At 38.6% G+C, this 17,268-nt stretch overlaps 1 protein-coding gene across 1 annotated transcript; it reads left to right on the top strand.

Moving 5' to 3' along the window:
• Positions 1–514: 514 nt before the first annotated feature.
• Positions 515–14,903, top strand: LIPN (lipase family member N). The gene is made up of 9 exons (XM_037156671.2): positions 515–622; positions 1,216–1,333; positions 4,587–4,785; positions 6,417–6,526; positions 9,135–9,271; positions 11,032–11,178; positions 12,573–12,644; positions 13,170–13,241; positions 14,670–14,903. The coding sequence occupies exons 1-9, from the start codon at positions 515–517 to the stop codon at positions 14,901–14,903; spliced, it is 1,197 nt and encodes a 398-aa protein (XP_037012566.2).
• Positions 14,904–17,268: the final 2,365 nt, after the last annotated feature.

Raw genomic sequence — 17,268 nt, 5'->3', positions numbered from 1 at the left:
GCCAGGCCACAATGTATAGATTGCACATTTATTTAAAAATTGCCATTTGGGTGACCACAAGAGAAATAATCACATTGTTAGAAACTGATCGTAAGCTTGTTTGGTTAAAGCTTCAGTTCTTGTTTGTTTTGTGGGAAACTGGCTAGACAACAGGCTACTTCCACTTTTAGCTTTGCCATGGTGTGAATCTTTAGATGTTCTGGCAACTCACAGGTGAGCAAAGACTTAAAATAATTGAAAAATTGTGATTAAAATGAGACAAAAAATAAGACTTCATACAGACTAAAATTCACTTTATTTTCAGAACTGGACTATATCAAGGTAGTTTTCATGTGAAAAAAAATGGTTTAATAATGCTCAGAGTTAGCTTATTGTATTTTTTCCCTTCCACACTTTGTCAACTTTCTCGGGATGTTAGTTAATTTTTTTATTAGGCCACTATACTGATTTCATTATTCCACTCTAATCCTTGAAATTAATCTGTGATATTAAATGTCTTATGCCAGGTATTCCCATGATGTGGCTGTTTTTAACAACAACCTGTTTGATTTGTGGAATTTTAAATGGTGATAGATTCTTTAATTTGGAAAATGAAGCGAATCCTGAAGTGTGGATGAATATTGTAAGTCATGGAAAATTCTGAAGAACATCAAATAAAGCAGATTAATGGGTTATGAAATTATTAAAGGATCTATTATAGCTGAAAATCTCATAAGAAAACAGATATAAGCAGGTGATTTTTAACATTTCTCCAAAAGTCAAGCTAGGTAGATTAGTTCTTTCGGCTGAATAATACTTTCTAGTAATACAAAGCAGAACTGTATTTTTATAAACAAGTAATATTTCAAGAATATTAAAAGTTTATATTTTAAGCCATCTGGATGATATTTATGACTGATGCTTATTGGGCTATTATCTTATTATCTTTAACCAAAAGAAGGATCTCAGAAAACAATTGACTTGAGAGTACAGTTTTATCAACAGAATGGGTCAATGCTAAATATTATCCCCCTCCCCCCAAAAAGCCAGCAGTAGACATTTCCTAATATTCTACTTATTTTTATCAAGACTTTACATAGTAAATTCATTTTACAGTTATCTAGTGCTACAGGTTACAGATAATTCACTCCAATAAGTACATACCGGATGATTTGTTCTAGTTTCTATTGATAACATTTAAAGATGTTTAGCTAATGCCGTCTTTGTGTTGGGCAGAGTGAAATCATCACCTACAATGGCTACCCCAGTGAGGAGTATGAGGTCGTCACTCAAGATGGGTACATCCTCAGCATCAACAGGATTCCCCATGGACGAAGACCTACCAGCAGCACAGGTACAAAATATGCCTCTCTTGCTAAGAAGGACTGCACATAACTAAAATTTAGTGCTGGCTTTTCTTTAAGAGCATGACTGATTTATCAAAACTTGTTTGAATTTTACACTAGTCTTTTCTAATTCTTTAATTTTTAAAAGATTTTATTTATTTATCTTTAGAGGGGAAGGGAAGGAGAGAGGGAGAGAAACATCAATGTATGGTTGCCTTTTGTGCATCCTCAGCTGGGAACTGGCCTGCAGGGAACCGGCCTGCAACCCAGGCATGTGCCCTGACTGGGAATCGAACTGCGATTGTCTGGTTTGCAGGCCCGCGCTCAATCCACTGAGCTACACACCAGCCAGGGCTTAATTCTTTAATTTTTTATTGTTTAAGCTGTTACCGTTGTTCTCATTTTTCTTTCTTTCCCCTCCCTCACTCAGCCCTACCTTCTCCCCACCTCAAACCAATCCGCCATATTGTTATCCCAGTCCACGGGAGTGCATAAGTGTTCTTCGTTAAATCCCTTCACCATCTCTCATCCCATCCCCACCTTCTAACAGCTGTCAGTTTGTTTAATGTATCTAAGGTTCTGTCACTATCTCATTTGTTAGTTTATTGTGTTCATCAGATTCCACATATTCAGATCATGTGATATTTGTCTTTCACTGACTGGCTCAATTCATTTAGCATCGTTTTCTCCAGGTCCATTCATACTGTTGCAAAATGTAGTCATTTCTTCTTTTTTGGCTGCTGCATAGTATTCCATTATGTAAATGTACCACAGCTTTTTAATCAACTCATCCAGTGATGGACACTTACTCTGTTTCCAAATCTTGGCTATTGTCAATAGCACTGCCATAAACATAGAGGTACATATATTTTCTTGCATTGGTGTTTCAGTATCTTTGGGGTATATTCCTAGAATTGGAATTGCTGGGTCAAAAAGAATTTCCATCTTTAATTTTTTTAAGGATACTCCATACTGTTTTCCATAGCAGCTGCACCAGTCTACCTCCCCACCAATGGTGCACTAGGGTTCCCTTTTCTCCACATCCCCTCCAGCACTTGTTGTCTGTTGATTTATTGGCAGTAGCAATTCCACCACATGTAAGGCAATGTCTCACTGAGGTGTTAATTTGCATTTTTCTGGTGATTAATTATATTGAGCATTTTTCATAAGTCTAGAGCCCTCTGTTTTTGCAAGGGGAGGAAAGAGAACTTCAAATGGAGACTTTCAAAGTATGGGAATCAATCTTACATTAGTATTTAAATGGTTAACAGGGAGTCTCATTCTTTTCTAATTCTCTGAAGACAGCCAAGAACCTAAAAGTACAAAGGGCAAGACTGATCTTGCTGACTGCAACCAGGCCTGCTTGTTAGGGTGTGAATGCAGCAAAGGTAGAGCTCACATTTTGTTGGCTCATTATTTATTTCTTATGTGATAAATTGCTGTATTCCAAGAAAGTGAGTTTTCTCATTGTTGGAAAGGGATTTGCTGGATTGTATGAAGTTGACTGTGGCCCCTAAAGACTCTCTCTGGCCACCACTAGAATCCATAGGCCTCCCTCTTCAGGATAAAACTTCAACGTAAATGGTTGATGTTTGAAATGTTTTCATGACAGAAAACAGTAACACTTACATATGCTTTGACCTGAGGGAATGATGGTTTGTGGAATGAAAGAACATGGTGCTAACACGGTCTCATTCTAGGATGAGGAGCCAGCCATGCACAGGCAGAGGAACTACACTCTCTAAAGGGGGATGTAGAACTGCAGAGCCCCTGAAGGGGGAGAGAGAGAGTGAGCAAAATTTCTGCAAAGCCTGGGTGGCAATTCATCTACGCTGATCTCCACGGCACGTCCCCCACCGTCTCCATCTCCATTTCCATCTACAGGCAGCTGTCAGCATGTTGTTTGCCATTGCCTCTGTCAGAAAAAAATGTTTCATTCAAGAGTTTGCAAGAGGGAGGAAGGTGTGATGTTGGTCAAATTGTCTGACAAAACATGACAGTTAAAGTTGAATTTCAGATGAACAACAAGTTTTTTGTGTATGTCCCACTTGAGGATATAGTACTTAGACAAAAAAGTTACTCATTGTTTACCTGAAATTTGATTTTAATAGGGCTTCCTGGGTATTTTTGTTTATCTTGTTTGTTTTTTGATAAATCTGGCAACACTCTGGCAACTAAACCTCCTTCAGGCATTGGGGAGAGGGGAGCATGGAATATAAAAGAAGAAAAATTTTTCAAGGGATGGTTTTGCTCCAGGAGGGAGAATTTGGGAAGATTTGGAATTAAAAGTCATGTATTAGCTGTAGTGTTCCAAAAGCTTTATATTTAATTTAAGTCAGTTAAACTTCCCAGCAACCCCATGAAATCAATACTATTAAGAGTTATTTTACAGATGATGAAACTAAGGCAAACCAGTTATGAAATAGACAAAGTCAAACCAATAACAGGTGCCAGAACCAGGGTCCAACCCCAGGCAGCCTGACTCCAGAGCCTGTCCTCCTAACAACTAAACTGTAGTGTCTTCTGGGAACATTTTAGCCTGGTCCTTCTCATCTCCCCAAATGAATACTCTCTCCATTGGGAACTTGAGAGTTGCAGAGGAGTGTTGAGCTGATTTTACTATTATAGTTTTCAAATGCTCTCCAGTGGGTAGAAGCTCAGGGGTTGGTTACAAGTTGGGTGAGAAATTAGTGATTGTCCATTTATATGCACCCACGCTTTCCCTGTGGAGGAAGGACTGGAAGAGGCATTGGACTTCATAAAACGTGATGACTTTCACGTCTTTGTGAGCCAAAGCCAGAACATACGTAAACATGAAAACATGGAGCGGAGCAGTTGCAAGCACGTGTTTGAAACAAAACAGAACAGAGCCTGAGTCCTGGCTCTGTACCTTGTTATCTTGGTGATCCCTTGGGAAAGTCACTTAACTACCTTAAGTTGTGGTTTCCACATCTGTGAAATGAGGATCCTCAAAAGAGTAGCTACTTTATAGAGTTATTTTAAGAATTCAATAAGCTCTTACATGTCAGTCAGTTGGCATAACACCAGGTACAAAGTATGTGCTCAAGAAATTTATGCGATCATGAACTCTACATTAACGACAGGGAAAAAGTGAATATTGTTTTTGGTTTTTTATTTTTCTGGTGTGGGGGGTGTGTATGTGTGTTTCTGTCATGTTTCCTGATATGCTTTATTTATAAGTTATTTTCTCATTATCTATCTAAATAGCTCTCCTCTCTCTCTTTCCCCCCTTTACCCCAGGACCACGGCCAGTTGTGTACATGCAACATGCGCTGTTTGCAGACAATGCCGCTTGGCTTGAGAATTATGCCAATGGGAGCCTCGGATTCATTCTAGCAGATGCAGGTTATGATGTCTGGATGGGGAACAGTCGGGGCAACACGTGGTCAAGAAGACACAAAACACTGTCAGTGACTGAAGAGAAATTCTGGGCCTTTAGGTAAACTGTAAGAAAAATCATAAAGAAAGTTAGAGACAATTCCTTTGAATATAATAGTGTGAATGACGTTAATAACAATCTATGATATTTGAAGTCACAGTTCCTTGTAGTTCTTACTAACATCTCAAAGGATAGAAACGCAAGAATTGATTTCCACTGATTCTCTCATAGGCAAATTACATCATTTTAACACAATTATTTTAACTTCTGATTCCATCCAATATTATACATTTAAAGTATGTCACAAGGGACAGCTCAGGAAATTTTTGTGAACAACGTAGGCACTCACTCAATACTTATTGAGTGCCTACTGTATGCACTGTTCTAGGTCTTGAATATTCAAAAGTGAACAAAGTCCCTAACCTCTCAAAGCTTATATTCATTCTGGTGCTGCTAATGCAAGTCTTTTTTCTTGGACAGCCAGTCAATTTGGAATGACATGTATCACCACTATTTTTTATTTAGAGAAACTGTGGTTGAACTGTAGAGAACGCCATTTTCAGAAAAATTCCAATTTGAGGTCTTTAAAACCCTGTTCATGGGCAATGGAGAAGAATCTCTTGCTGTGTGACTGTTTCCTTCCATACACGTGTTTTCTGCTGTCATCACTAGTAGGCTTCCCTTCCTGAGCCTGAAGTCCCTACTCATATGCAAACCTACTGCTAGAACAGACTGGGCATTCCTACCATATTCATGAAATGCTCAGTTCCCTGACAGGCTGGGAAGAAAGGAAGGGTAGAATGAATTGTCAGGGTCAGAGCTCTGGGCAGTGCGGCGAGCATCAGGAAGTATTTTCTGTCACCAGTCCTTGGTGGGGAGCTTGGGTCTTGTTCACTGTCGGGCATCACAATTCTCATACTTGGGAATATTAGTCCCAGGATTTCCTCACATGTTGTTTTGACAAACAGTCCTCTCACCCAGGAGGTGAGAGGACTCCATATTTGACTCCATTAAATGTTATGTATTAACTGTTCTCCTATGTTAATGCCAGCTGAACTGGTACTATAAGATTTCGGTGTAGGTTGAATATATATTCCTTTACATGGACAGAAATATGAATAATAACAACATCTAACTGAGTGCCTTCTAGCAGCCAGAGTCACTTCTTTAACACTCTCCAAACCTTAGAGCATCTCTGACATGTAGCAGGTGTTGTCACGTTCACGTCACAGATAAGAAAACTTAGGCTTAGAGCATCTAAGTAACTAATCTAAAGTTATTCAGCTTGTAAATGCTGGAATCATGATGTACAACCAGTTCTATTTCCAAAGTGGGGTATTAAAATGGTCCTAAAAGTGTTAAGTCCCCAGGGCAGGGGGAGTTTGAAGTAGAGGCATGCAAACTAGATGGGGAAAGAAAAGTGAAAGAAACACAATGGAAGGGAGTAAAGAGGAGGAACGATAAGACTGAACCTCGGAGAGTGGGCACAAGTCTTGAGTCATTCCTGTTGTTAGAAAGTGACCTGCATGAATGCAGTGAACAAAAACTAACAGCCTACATATAGTTGGATAAATAAAGACATATACACCAAATAAGTGGACAGTACAGAATTCTGTGTGTAAAAATAAGTGAACAAATGCTCTGATTTTAAACCTACTTGTATTTATAAGCCCCTGTTTTATTTATTGCAGTTTTGATGAAATGGCCAAATATGACCTCCCAAGAATAATAGACTTCATTGTACATAAAACTGGGCAGGAGAAGTTGTATTTTATTGGACATTCACTTGGCACTACAATAGGTATGTTTATGAGAGTCAGTGTTTTACAAGGGTCAGAGTCTTCCAAGAGTTTGCCTTTAGACTGGATCAGAGTTACAGCCATTAATAGTGTCCTTGCTGTTCTGTGCTGTGTTTAGCATGTAACTCTAGTGCCGTAGGTGACTGCAAACCTGGACTTCAGAGACTGTATGGGGGAACATTTCCTCGTTTCTGAACACAATGCCACAGTTGTCACGGTGATGCCATTTCCCAGAATGACATGTACCCAAAATCCAAAGAAGTATCCAGAGAATAAGTTTCCATACTCCCTCTGAGCTGAAAAAGTAAAGCCTAATAACATAAAGTAATCCCCGAATAATCTAGGAACACATCAATCATAGCTTCCTCACACCCCACATGGGATTTGTTTTTTCTCAAGATTTTATTTATTTATTTTTAGGGAAGGGAAGGAGAAAGAGAGGGAGAGAAACATCAATGTGTGATTCCCTCTCACACCCCCCTACTAGGGACCTGGCCCAAAACCCAGGCATGTGCCCTGACTGGGAATTGAACCAGTGATGCTTTGGTTTGCAGGCCCATGCTCAATCCATTGAGCTACATCAGCCAGGGTGATTTTTTTAATAAATAAAAGGGAGGAGCTTATATTTATATTTGAACAAATTGAAAAGATATGATCACATTTTTTGAGTTGGAACACAAAAGCTTACTGTAATAAATCAGCTGGGCTTATCTATTTAGCATGCAATTTAATGTTACAAAATAGCAATTAAATGTAAGAACCATGCAAAAGAAAATTTTGAGACCAAGACCCTGCTCTTTGAAAACATGTCTTAGTGATTACCTAGATCTTTTTTGGGGGGGGGGATCAATAACCTAACTCCAGATAAAAATGTAAAGGGATCCATACTATTAAAAATGTGAATTTATTAGTGATCTTTCACTGAAGTTTCCAATGTTAAGAAATTCAGTTATATGAAAAATATTTAAGTAGGGGTGAAACTGTGCAAGAGACAATATGCAGTCTTACAGTAGTCTCATTATTACCATTATCATCAACAACAATCATATATTTATCAGTGCTTTTTACTGATTGGCAGCTTACAAGCTTGGAATAGGCAGTGAGCACCAGAGAGCACATTCTATAAGGGTATCAAAGAACTAATAGGAGATACCCCCACTCAAAAAAAATGTCACTAACAGGGAAATAATTATACTATCATTGCTAACACTTATCAAGCATTCACTAGGTTCAGAGACCTATGCTGAGGAACTTTCCCATAATACTCTCTAAGTTTCAGAACAATCCTACTATTATTTCTGTCTCATAGAAGAGGAAACTTAAATTCAGAGAAATTAAGCGGATTGTTCAAGGCCTCTTCGCACATAAAAGACAGAAAGAACACAGATTCAAACCAGGTCAGTTTGACTTGCTCCACAAGCTTCCTGGGCATTGAATGGAGCAGGAAGGAATGTCTTGAGTGGGGTCTAAAAAAAGTGGGTGAGATTTAGACAAGCTCTTATATCTACTCTGCCAAGAAAACAGAAAATCTGATCATCAGTTCTCTGCAGCATATTTAAGGCATAAAAGTTTTTACTGACCATTATTTGCACATCGGGCAGAGCAATTCTCGTTTTATGGGGAAGACTCACCCCATCTTTGCAGGGCACTTAGCTATCCTGGCCCCAGCTCACTGATAATAAGTCTCCCCAGTGAGGATGAGCATCAAAAAATGCACAGAGATCTTCCAGTTTGAAGTATTATGGCTGTTTTAGAGTCTTGTATCAATGGCCCAGTATATTGATTAAAAAAACTCTTTTTTTTGGCCAACGCAGTTTCAATAAGAATTTCAGGGGGTAAAAAAGAAGCTTCTGCTATGGACACACACACACACACACATGCACACACAGAGTGGTAGGGGGCCAGGAAGGCACTTGGAAAATTGAATACACAGAAACTCCACATAACTCCTTCTGTGTGGGGCTGGTCCCCAGCCACATCCTCACAGAGACAGCAATGAGCACATGCTATTGCTTAAAGATCAGAGCAAATGGAGACACCTGATTCCTCCTGGGACCACAGTGGACCAAGGGAAATCCCCTTCCTTCTTGGAAGCAGGAAAATTCTGGAGGCTTGCTAAGTATCTGGTGAAGCACTATGAGCAACGAGCTCTCATTCCATTGTGGAAAAGAAAAACTGGAATAACTCGATAATGCTGCAGAAAGATCTGAGTCACCTCCCATGAACGGATTCTTTGCTTCTGGGAGCTCTGGGACTCATTCTGGTAACTCGGAGCTGGGGGTAAAATGGCAATATTGCCAGCACTTACCACCATGCTTTGGAAGTGAGGTGATCCATAGTTCACTTGGCAGCAGTTGCTTCGGTAGCTTATCCTTCACTCCCTCTCTTTCCCCAAGCAAGTGAAATTGTCCAGAATTTTTTTTAAAGGGAACTTGAGAGGAGAGAGGACTGATGGCAGATTTTCTTTGCAGAATAACTCAGAAGAGTCTCCCAATTCATTCCCAAGATCATTGTACTAGAAGGATGAAAACGACAAATCCCCACTTTTGTTAGTAGAAACATTGTGTATGTCTCATTTTTATCAGATTATCTTGTCTCCCGCTCCCTCAGGGTTCATAGCCTTTTCCACCATGCCTGAAGTGGCACAAAGAATCAAAATGAATTTTGCCTTGGGTCCTGTGGTCTCATTCAAATACCCCAAGAGTGTTTTTACCAGTTTCTTTCTACTTCCAAGTTCCGCGATCAAGGTAAGCTCTCCATCTTACCAAAATGTATCCAAGGGTCTCATTTGGGGTCATAGATCCTTATTATTTTTAAGTCTGTTCTGAAGTAAAAATAGGAAGTTTACATGAGACCTACAGAAAGCAGAATCTGGCAGCCAGGTGCTGATCCGTGCCCATGTGTGTTCCTGTCTGTACCACAGTATCTACAGTTCTCATACATAATTTATGGCGCTCAGTCATTAACAGACCTGATATCAGAATGTATTTGATATCAGAATTTTTAGCTGAGCTCAGTGCTGTATCAGTTTCAAGTCCATTCATAAGTTTTCTTCCATTCTCATTCACCTGGGCAGGTCAGTGAATTCACAGCGTCCAAATGGAAGACTTTTCTAGTTTCACATGATCACAGATGTCCCTGATTTTGATGTTAGATAAACTTATGTAATATAACCTTTCCCATATGGGAGCTTGCTCTCATTTACTATAGCTATAATTTTAAAGCCTCAATGTCTTACAGTTTAATTATTTTTTAAAACACTTATTCATTATTTTCCAGCAATTGGAAAAGCAGTTTGATTGCTAATTGTGAATTTGGAATTTTATCCATGAAACTTATTTTTCCATTTGCCTTTTGTTTCTCTAAAAAAGGTCATTGGCACATTGAACATGGTATTTTTTTCAAGATTGTACCTTAAATTTTGGGCAAAGGATAAAATGAATTTTGGCTACAATGAAGTCAAGGAGACAAATTACGTATCAGTAATTCACAATAAGACGAGTTTCCACAGTGAAGCAGTGGAAATGAGGAAAAAATTAATTGTGAGTTAAGTCAGGGAGGAATTTCCACAGACTTAATGATTAGTTTGATAATAGTTTGATGTACTGTTTATTGTGAGCTCACATGATATAACTTCCCTTCTGTGCTGTTGATAGTTCTATTTCAAAGTGTGTTGATATCAGTGTTTTTCAAATTTGGACAGAGTTGGGCAGACAAATTAGTTAAATTAAATGAAGAGACAGACACATCTGTCTCTAAACACACCAGTTTTGCGTATGTCTTGCTTTGCCTACAAAGATTGGGTCTGAGGCAAATACTGTGCCTGGCGTATCTGTTCCGTATCCCCTACACTCAAATTTCCTGCCCCTTTAAGTCCCAGTCCCTGACCCCTCCCACCACTCCATGATATCTGCTGTTTGCTCTAATTCTCTCATCAGAGATTCCCCACATGAAGTTACTTTACCAAGCCCTAGAAGTTTTACTATGCTGCCTCCCGTGACAATTTTTTTCTGCCCAGTGACACCCTGTCTTTGGTGCACCACTGTCCACTTTTCAGCATAAGAGCCAGCTAACCGGGGACACTACTAGAAAACCAGTGTGCACATGGGTAATGGGGAAAACCCTGGTTTTTTTTTTTTTTTTTTGTCTATTCAAGGAGATATTTAACCCTAAGGAGAAACCATCCTGACTTTCTTGCTAATTAATGAGAAATCAGAAACGAGGCTGATTACAGAATACTGTGGCAAGCTACAGAGAAGCTTCGCCATGAAGAAGCAAATTTGGGCTTGAGGGTTCTTATACAATCTCTTTGTAAATTATGTCTGGTGATCTTCCCTGGGTGCAGGTGGATTTATAAGTAGTTACTTTACCTGAATGAGGTGGTCTCCTTGACTGCAACAGTAAATACAAATAAAAATTGACCCCCAAGAGTTCTTATTCCTGGGGTAATGAGGTCAAAAAGTCTGGAAATGGCTCTAGAAAAGATAACTATTTTCTATTTTTACAGAGATTTTTTGGTACCAAAGGTTTCCTTTTAGAATATAAATCAGAGAAGCCACCTTCTACCAAAATCTGCAACAATAAAGTACTATGGGTGTTATGTAGTGAATTAATGTCCTTATGGGCTGGATTCAACAAGAAAAATATGAATATGGTATGTATAATGACCATGGGACCATTGTTTTAAGAAATTACAACTTTCCTTTGACTTATTTTGATGTCTATTACACTGCATAAATTAATATGGTATTCTAAGCCCTTAAGGGCAGAGATTTGCTATGAATAGATTAGGAATTTAACGGACCGTGAACGTAAAGATTGGGAAACAGAATAAATAGGCAGCTTTATCCTTCCATCCCTGGTCAGGTTTAGGGAAATGAGTGTTCTGCAGTGGGATTCACATGTTCATAATCAGCCATCACCTACGACAGTGAGTTTGATTTTGTAATTAATATAGTGCATTAAAAAAATAAAATTCTAGAAAAAAGTATATACAAGCATTGAACTTATTTCGTATGTGTCCTCACTTGTTGGATGGCTTTGGCCTCAAATAAAACTCAGTACTTAACCTGGAAATTAAGAGACAGAATGCAATGGAGATGGAACCCTTCTTCTGTGAAGAAGCAGCAGTTCCGTTTCACCAACTCAGTTTCCTTTTATTGAGACTTCCAGGAGGAGGAGGAAGGGTGAGGAAGAGGAGGAGGAGTTGACATTTGCAGAGGAGTGCAGTTGGATATTTATCTCTATCATATTCCAAATGGCAGCAAATGAGACTGTGGCAGTGAAGCTGGTCCCAAGCATCTCCCTGCCAGCACACGCTACTCCATTCTTTTAGAAACTAAGTTGAGTTATTCTAAAAACCATGAGGAAACATTGTTCAAAGCTTACTTATTCAAAAGTAAAGATTTTAATAGTTCTCTTGATTGGTTTTATTATATAATGACATATAACATTATGATTACTAGTATATCTCTGTAATATAATCTCTATAATGTTTATAAAGATTGAAGTACAGTACACACAGAAATGGTTATTTATTACCTTTTCTTTTACAGTGTTTTATTTTATTCTCACAAGAGCCCACCAAATTGGTAGCACAGTTTTTAGTACCTTTATTCAATAGACAAAAATACAAAAACTTAGACATGTTAAATAACTTGCCCAAACTCACCAAGATTATAATGAACAGCATTAGATTTTGAAATCCAGTTTTCTTGATGTACTGATCTGTGACGCCCACTTGCACGTAACACCTTTCCTCTGTGAGGTCCATCATTGATTCTTCTACTTCCAAATAAATAAATTATCTTATAGTTTCAAAATCAGCGCAGGTTTGCTTTCTAGCAACCTATGCCCCTGGCCAGCCCATGATTCACTCATGTTGAAGTGTCTGCCATGAACTAAGACTTATGTCAATGATTTGCCTTGCTTTTTTCAGAACCCCAGTATTTGTTTACTAATGTTTAGCAGAATTGTTTCTGTTTCTGGAAAGCATTGTTTGTTCCTGTAGGTGATTCTTACTGTAACATGTGGTTTGTCTCCCTTCAGAGTCGGATGGACGTGTATATGTCCCACGCTCCCACGGGATCATCGGTACAGAATATCCTGCACATAAAACAGGTAGGGCCTTCGCCATGGGAACCATTCCAGTCCTTATTTTCATTAGATGTGAAAGGACAGAGTTAGTGGGCCTCCTCTAAGAAGCTTAGAAGCTGGCTTTCGTTCTGTCCTTACCAACACCTTCATGGTTTGATTTCCCTAGATTTAAAAAGAGAGGGCAAGGAATGGTGCAGATCACATAGGTAACATAAGTGATCCCTGTCTTAAGTTAGAGCTTGTAAAATAGGCCCTGAGCTACAGCAAGAAGTAAACTGAGAGAATCAGGAATCTGAGCCTTCCCCAGAGAGAGAGATATCTGAGATTTGACTTCCCCCTATGGGTTTTGGTTTTCCATGAGTTTTTCCTTCAAACCAAGGGAGATCATTGCTCTCTGTTGACCTTGTTTTTCTCAGTAGTAAAAATGTATTTCCACCTTTCTAATGGTCCAGAAGCCTCACAATGTACAGTGTTTTTTTTTAAAGATTTGCTGTTATCATTCATGATTCTTATTCTGAATATTATATTTCTTTAAAACATTTATTTCAGCTCTACCGATCTGATGAATTCAGAGCTTATGACTGGGGAAGTGAAGCTGAGAACATGCGTCACTATAATCAGGTGAGTTACTCAGAATGCCCCTGGAAGGGTGATTTTGAGACAGTGTAGTAAGAAATTATTTGCAAGTGAGAAGAATCCTATCTGGTAACTGGTGGCATTCACACTGATAGAGCTTCTTGAAAACTCTCTAATTTTAATGTATACTCATTGTAGAAAATCTAGGAGAAAAGAAGCATATATACTAAGGAAATTAAATAATTTATAATCCCTCCACCCAGAGATAATTAGATGTATCAATATTTTGTTGAATTCATTCCAGTCTTCTCAGTGTCATTTCTTTTACACAACTTTTAATATTTTTTATTTACAGTTATAGCAATGCATAACTAATGTTACTGAGGTATTTTAACATAATTTTTAATGGTACATCGCAATGAAAATTGTTTTATAAAAATCTACAAAAATTTGCAGAGTAAATGACTACACATTTCCTGATACCAATGACATATTACATGAATGTTAAATGAGTATTATCCACCATGAAGAGTTGAGCCTTAAGGCATCATTTTTCTTTTAACTTTACACACCAAAGTTGATAGAGTCTTTCAGCTCTCCTGTATTTTTAATAACCCTGTTTTGCCATCATCCTTTTTCTCAAAGTCAGAGGCTGGGCTTCTCAGTATGAACTCAACACATTAAATTTAATTTCTTTTATATTTACCCAGACTGACATATTTAAGAGTACTTATTAATGCAAACCAAATAAATTAAGTTCTTTCTAAACATCAAAACAGTCAATAAGACCAGTCGATTTCTTAGGAATATATTGAATTGTTAAAGAAATGATTCTGCTAGCTCTTAAGACAACTATTTTTTCTGGACCTACTTCAAGGCATTCCACAAACTGATACCTATACAGTCCTCCTAAAATGGAGCTCTGAGAAATGACCCTGCTTTGTCCCCAAAACTTCTGAAGCATGTCCAAACACCTTAGCGTGACATTTAGACCTTGGCCGTCTATGTTCAATCTTATTTCACATGTTTTCTCATCTGGGTACATACAGGGCAGCTTGACATTCCCCACTCTAGTACGCATGATCTTCCTAGCAGCTAGGAAGCCCTCCCACCCTGCTTCCAATCTTTCAAAACCCAACCATCACTCAAGAGTCATTTCAATGACTTCTTTTTATCTGAAATCCCCATCTGGAAATAATTCCTTCTTTGTCTTCACTTCTATTGTATTTGTGGAGTGTTTTGCAGCATTTAACACATCCTACTTTGTATACAAGTGTTTATTTGGTTATTTTGCCTTTTTCATTAAACTCCTTGAAGATAAAGACCGTTGCAGATTTCCTTCCTATTTTCCTCAGGGTCTGGCTGAACTGTGGACTTGGCAGGTATTGATTTGGCAGCCTCTCTACTCATTTGGATTTGGTTGTTGCTGTGAGGAGCTTCCTCTCATGAATGCCCTTTCTCTCTCTTCCACAGAGTCGTCCCCCACTGTACGATCTGACGGCCATGACAGTGCCCACTGCGGTCTGGGCTGGTGGAAATGATGTTCTTGTAACCCTTGAGGATGTGGCCAGGGTACTGCCCCAGATCAGGAATCTCCATTACTTCAAGCTGTTGCCAGACTGGAACCACTTTGATTTCATCTGGGGCCTTGATGCTGCTCAACGGGTGTACAGTAAAATCATAGATTTGATGAAGGCGTATTCTTAACTTCAGGACATCTACTTTTAGTTAAAAGTTGCTTCCAGGCCCACGAGGCTTTGAGAAAAATAATAATTATCAGCGGTGTGGTCTACCCCAACACCCTCCACCTTGTTGATGTTGCTGAGTGTTCCCTTATCATGGAGTCTCAACGGGGAATTACTTCAACTGTGCTGCTCTGTCTCTAAGAAATGTCCGCACCTGGAATCTTAGAGCCTTTTCCCTTCAGTCAGAGTTAGGCCCCCTTTATCATCCAGAAGGTCTAGTAAACTTATCTTTGCTAAATGTGCACTTCAGAGGGGAATTAAAAGAGGATTTTTATTTTCTATTTCAAGTATATACAGTGGCTTCATGAAAATGATGCTTGCTTCCCATCTGTTTTTTCAAAGGAGTGAACCAAGCATAGGAGTGCTGGCCTAGACAACAAGAACTCATCAAGGCAGCTCTTCGGGAATATATTCTGGGTGGCTGTGATCTTGTGGCTCACTCAAAGTCGTATTTAGGGCTTTTAGTCATTGTGGTCATATACATGTGAACCATGAAATAAAACCTGGTCCATGTCAAGCATGAAAGAAAACAGCAGGATGAAAAACTAACAGAATTCCAGTATTCTAGGAGCTTGTTTTACTGTTATGAGCTAGAAAAAAAAATGAGAGACAAAATTGGGAATGTCTGGGATAAACTAAATTACTAATTACTAAACCTATATGCTATAGGTCTCATAAACGAGGTAAAATTAATAAGGCTTTTGTTAATAGTGTACTAGAGCTTATTGACAGTAGGAAGTAGTCTTAATTTATGACATATGAGGAATATCCCTCTTGTTTTGCTCTAAAGATAAACTCAACCAATCAGCCATTACATCTTCATCATCAAAGTGGAATTCACATGGCTACACTTGTACCTTGGTACTGTTTAAGCAGCTCCCGGAAAGCCTAATGTAGACCCAGCAGGGGAGGCACTTGGAATATCCAAACTCCTGCTTCGTTTCAGTCTCCAAATGATGCCAAACACTGGTTTCTAGGATTTAGTAGTGTTTCCAGAGTAGCATGAGTTTTAGTATCAGTTCAGGCTATACATTTATAATATGTGCATTTTTCCTGTTAATATATTTCAATAAAAAGTATTTTTTTAGAAACTCTGAACTTCTCTGCCTTAAATTAACACACTAAGATGTATAGAAGAAAAGAATGCCCCAATCCTCCCACACCTCTACTCTTTCTACTGGAGCTCTGCATAGGGCAGCAAACATATTGCCCATCATAGATCTGAGTAATAACTTATTTTTGCTAAGAGTTTTACATGAAATATCTCTTTTAGAACTTATCGCTCTATGAGACACTACTATAGTAATTTTTATTTTACAGAGGAGAAAATTGAGGAACAGAGAAAAATAAGGCATAAAAGCCAAATGTGCCTAAGACTATACAAATGAAGGAGTCCTGATTTTAACCCAGGAATTCTGATAGCCCCGAATCCACACTTCGGCTTATCCCTGTGTAAATGTTTAGATGCTGCATAAAAAGCAGTGGTCATACTTGCATTAACCTAGACCGAAATTACCTAGAAAATTAAGGAGCCAGATAGGGAAATATTTTTTTTCAAATTCTAAGCATCAAACTGGGATGAGTGGAAAGAACTATCATATGATTCAACAATCCTACTTCTGAGTCTATAGCCAAAGGAAATGAAATCACTGTTTTGAAAAGATATCTGTGCTCTCATGTGTACTGAAGCATTATTCACAGTTGTCAAGACACAGAAACAACATATATATACACATGCACATATGTCTATGAATATATACATATATTCATAGTATGTATGAATGTATATACATACATATATATTCATATAATTTTCAGCCATAAAAAGAAGGACACCCTGCCATTTGCCACAACATGGATAGACCTTGAAGACATTATGCTAAGTGAAATAGGTCAGACAGAAGACAAATAGTGTATAATCTCACTTATGCACGGAATATAAAAACATCAAACTCATAGAAACAGAGAGTACGATGGTGTTGCCGGAGAATGAGAGGTGGGGGGAATGGGGCAAAGGTACTCCAAGACAAAGGTTCAGTCATGAGATGAAAACATGCTGGAGATGGAGCCTACAGCACGGCGACTGCTGTCGGCACTGCTCCCCTGAGCACTTGGAAGGTGCTGTGGGCGCAGAGCTCCCGTGTCCTCACGGTAGCAACAACAAAGTAGCGATTGTGTGAGGAGATGGATTTGTTAACTGAGGTTTTCTCATGTGTAAACATTTCATAATACGTGAGTGTATCAGGCCACACGTTGTACATCTTAAACTTACACAATGTTATATGTCAATTATAAGCCTATCTCAATAAAGATAGAAAAATAGGTCA

This window comes from Artibeus jamaicensis, unplaced genomic scaffold (genome assembly GCF_021234435.1).
Source record: "Artibeus jamaicensis isolate MK-2021 breed Jamaican fruit bat unplaced genomic scaffold, CSHL_Jam_final contig_332, whole genome shotgun sequence".
NCBI classification, from domain to species: domain Eukaryota; kingdom Metazoa; phylum Chordata; class Mammalia; order Chiroptera; family Phyllostomidae; genus Artibeus; species Artibeus jamaicensis.
The sequence above is the reverse complement of the archived record's forward strand: the minus strand, read 5'-3'. Positions and strand labels throughout refer to the sequence as shown.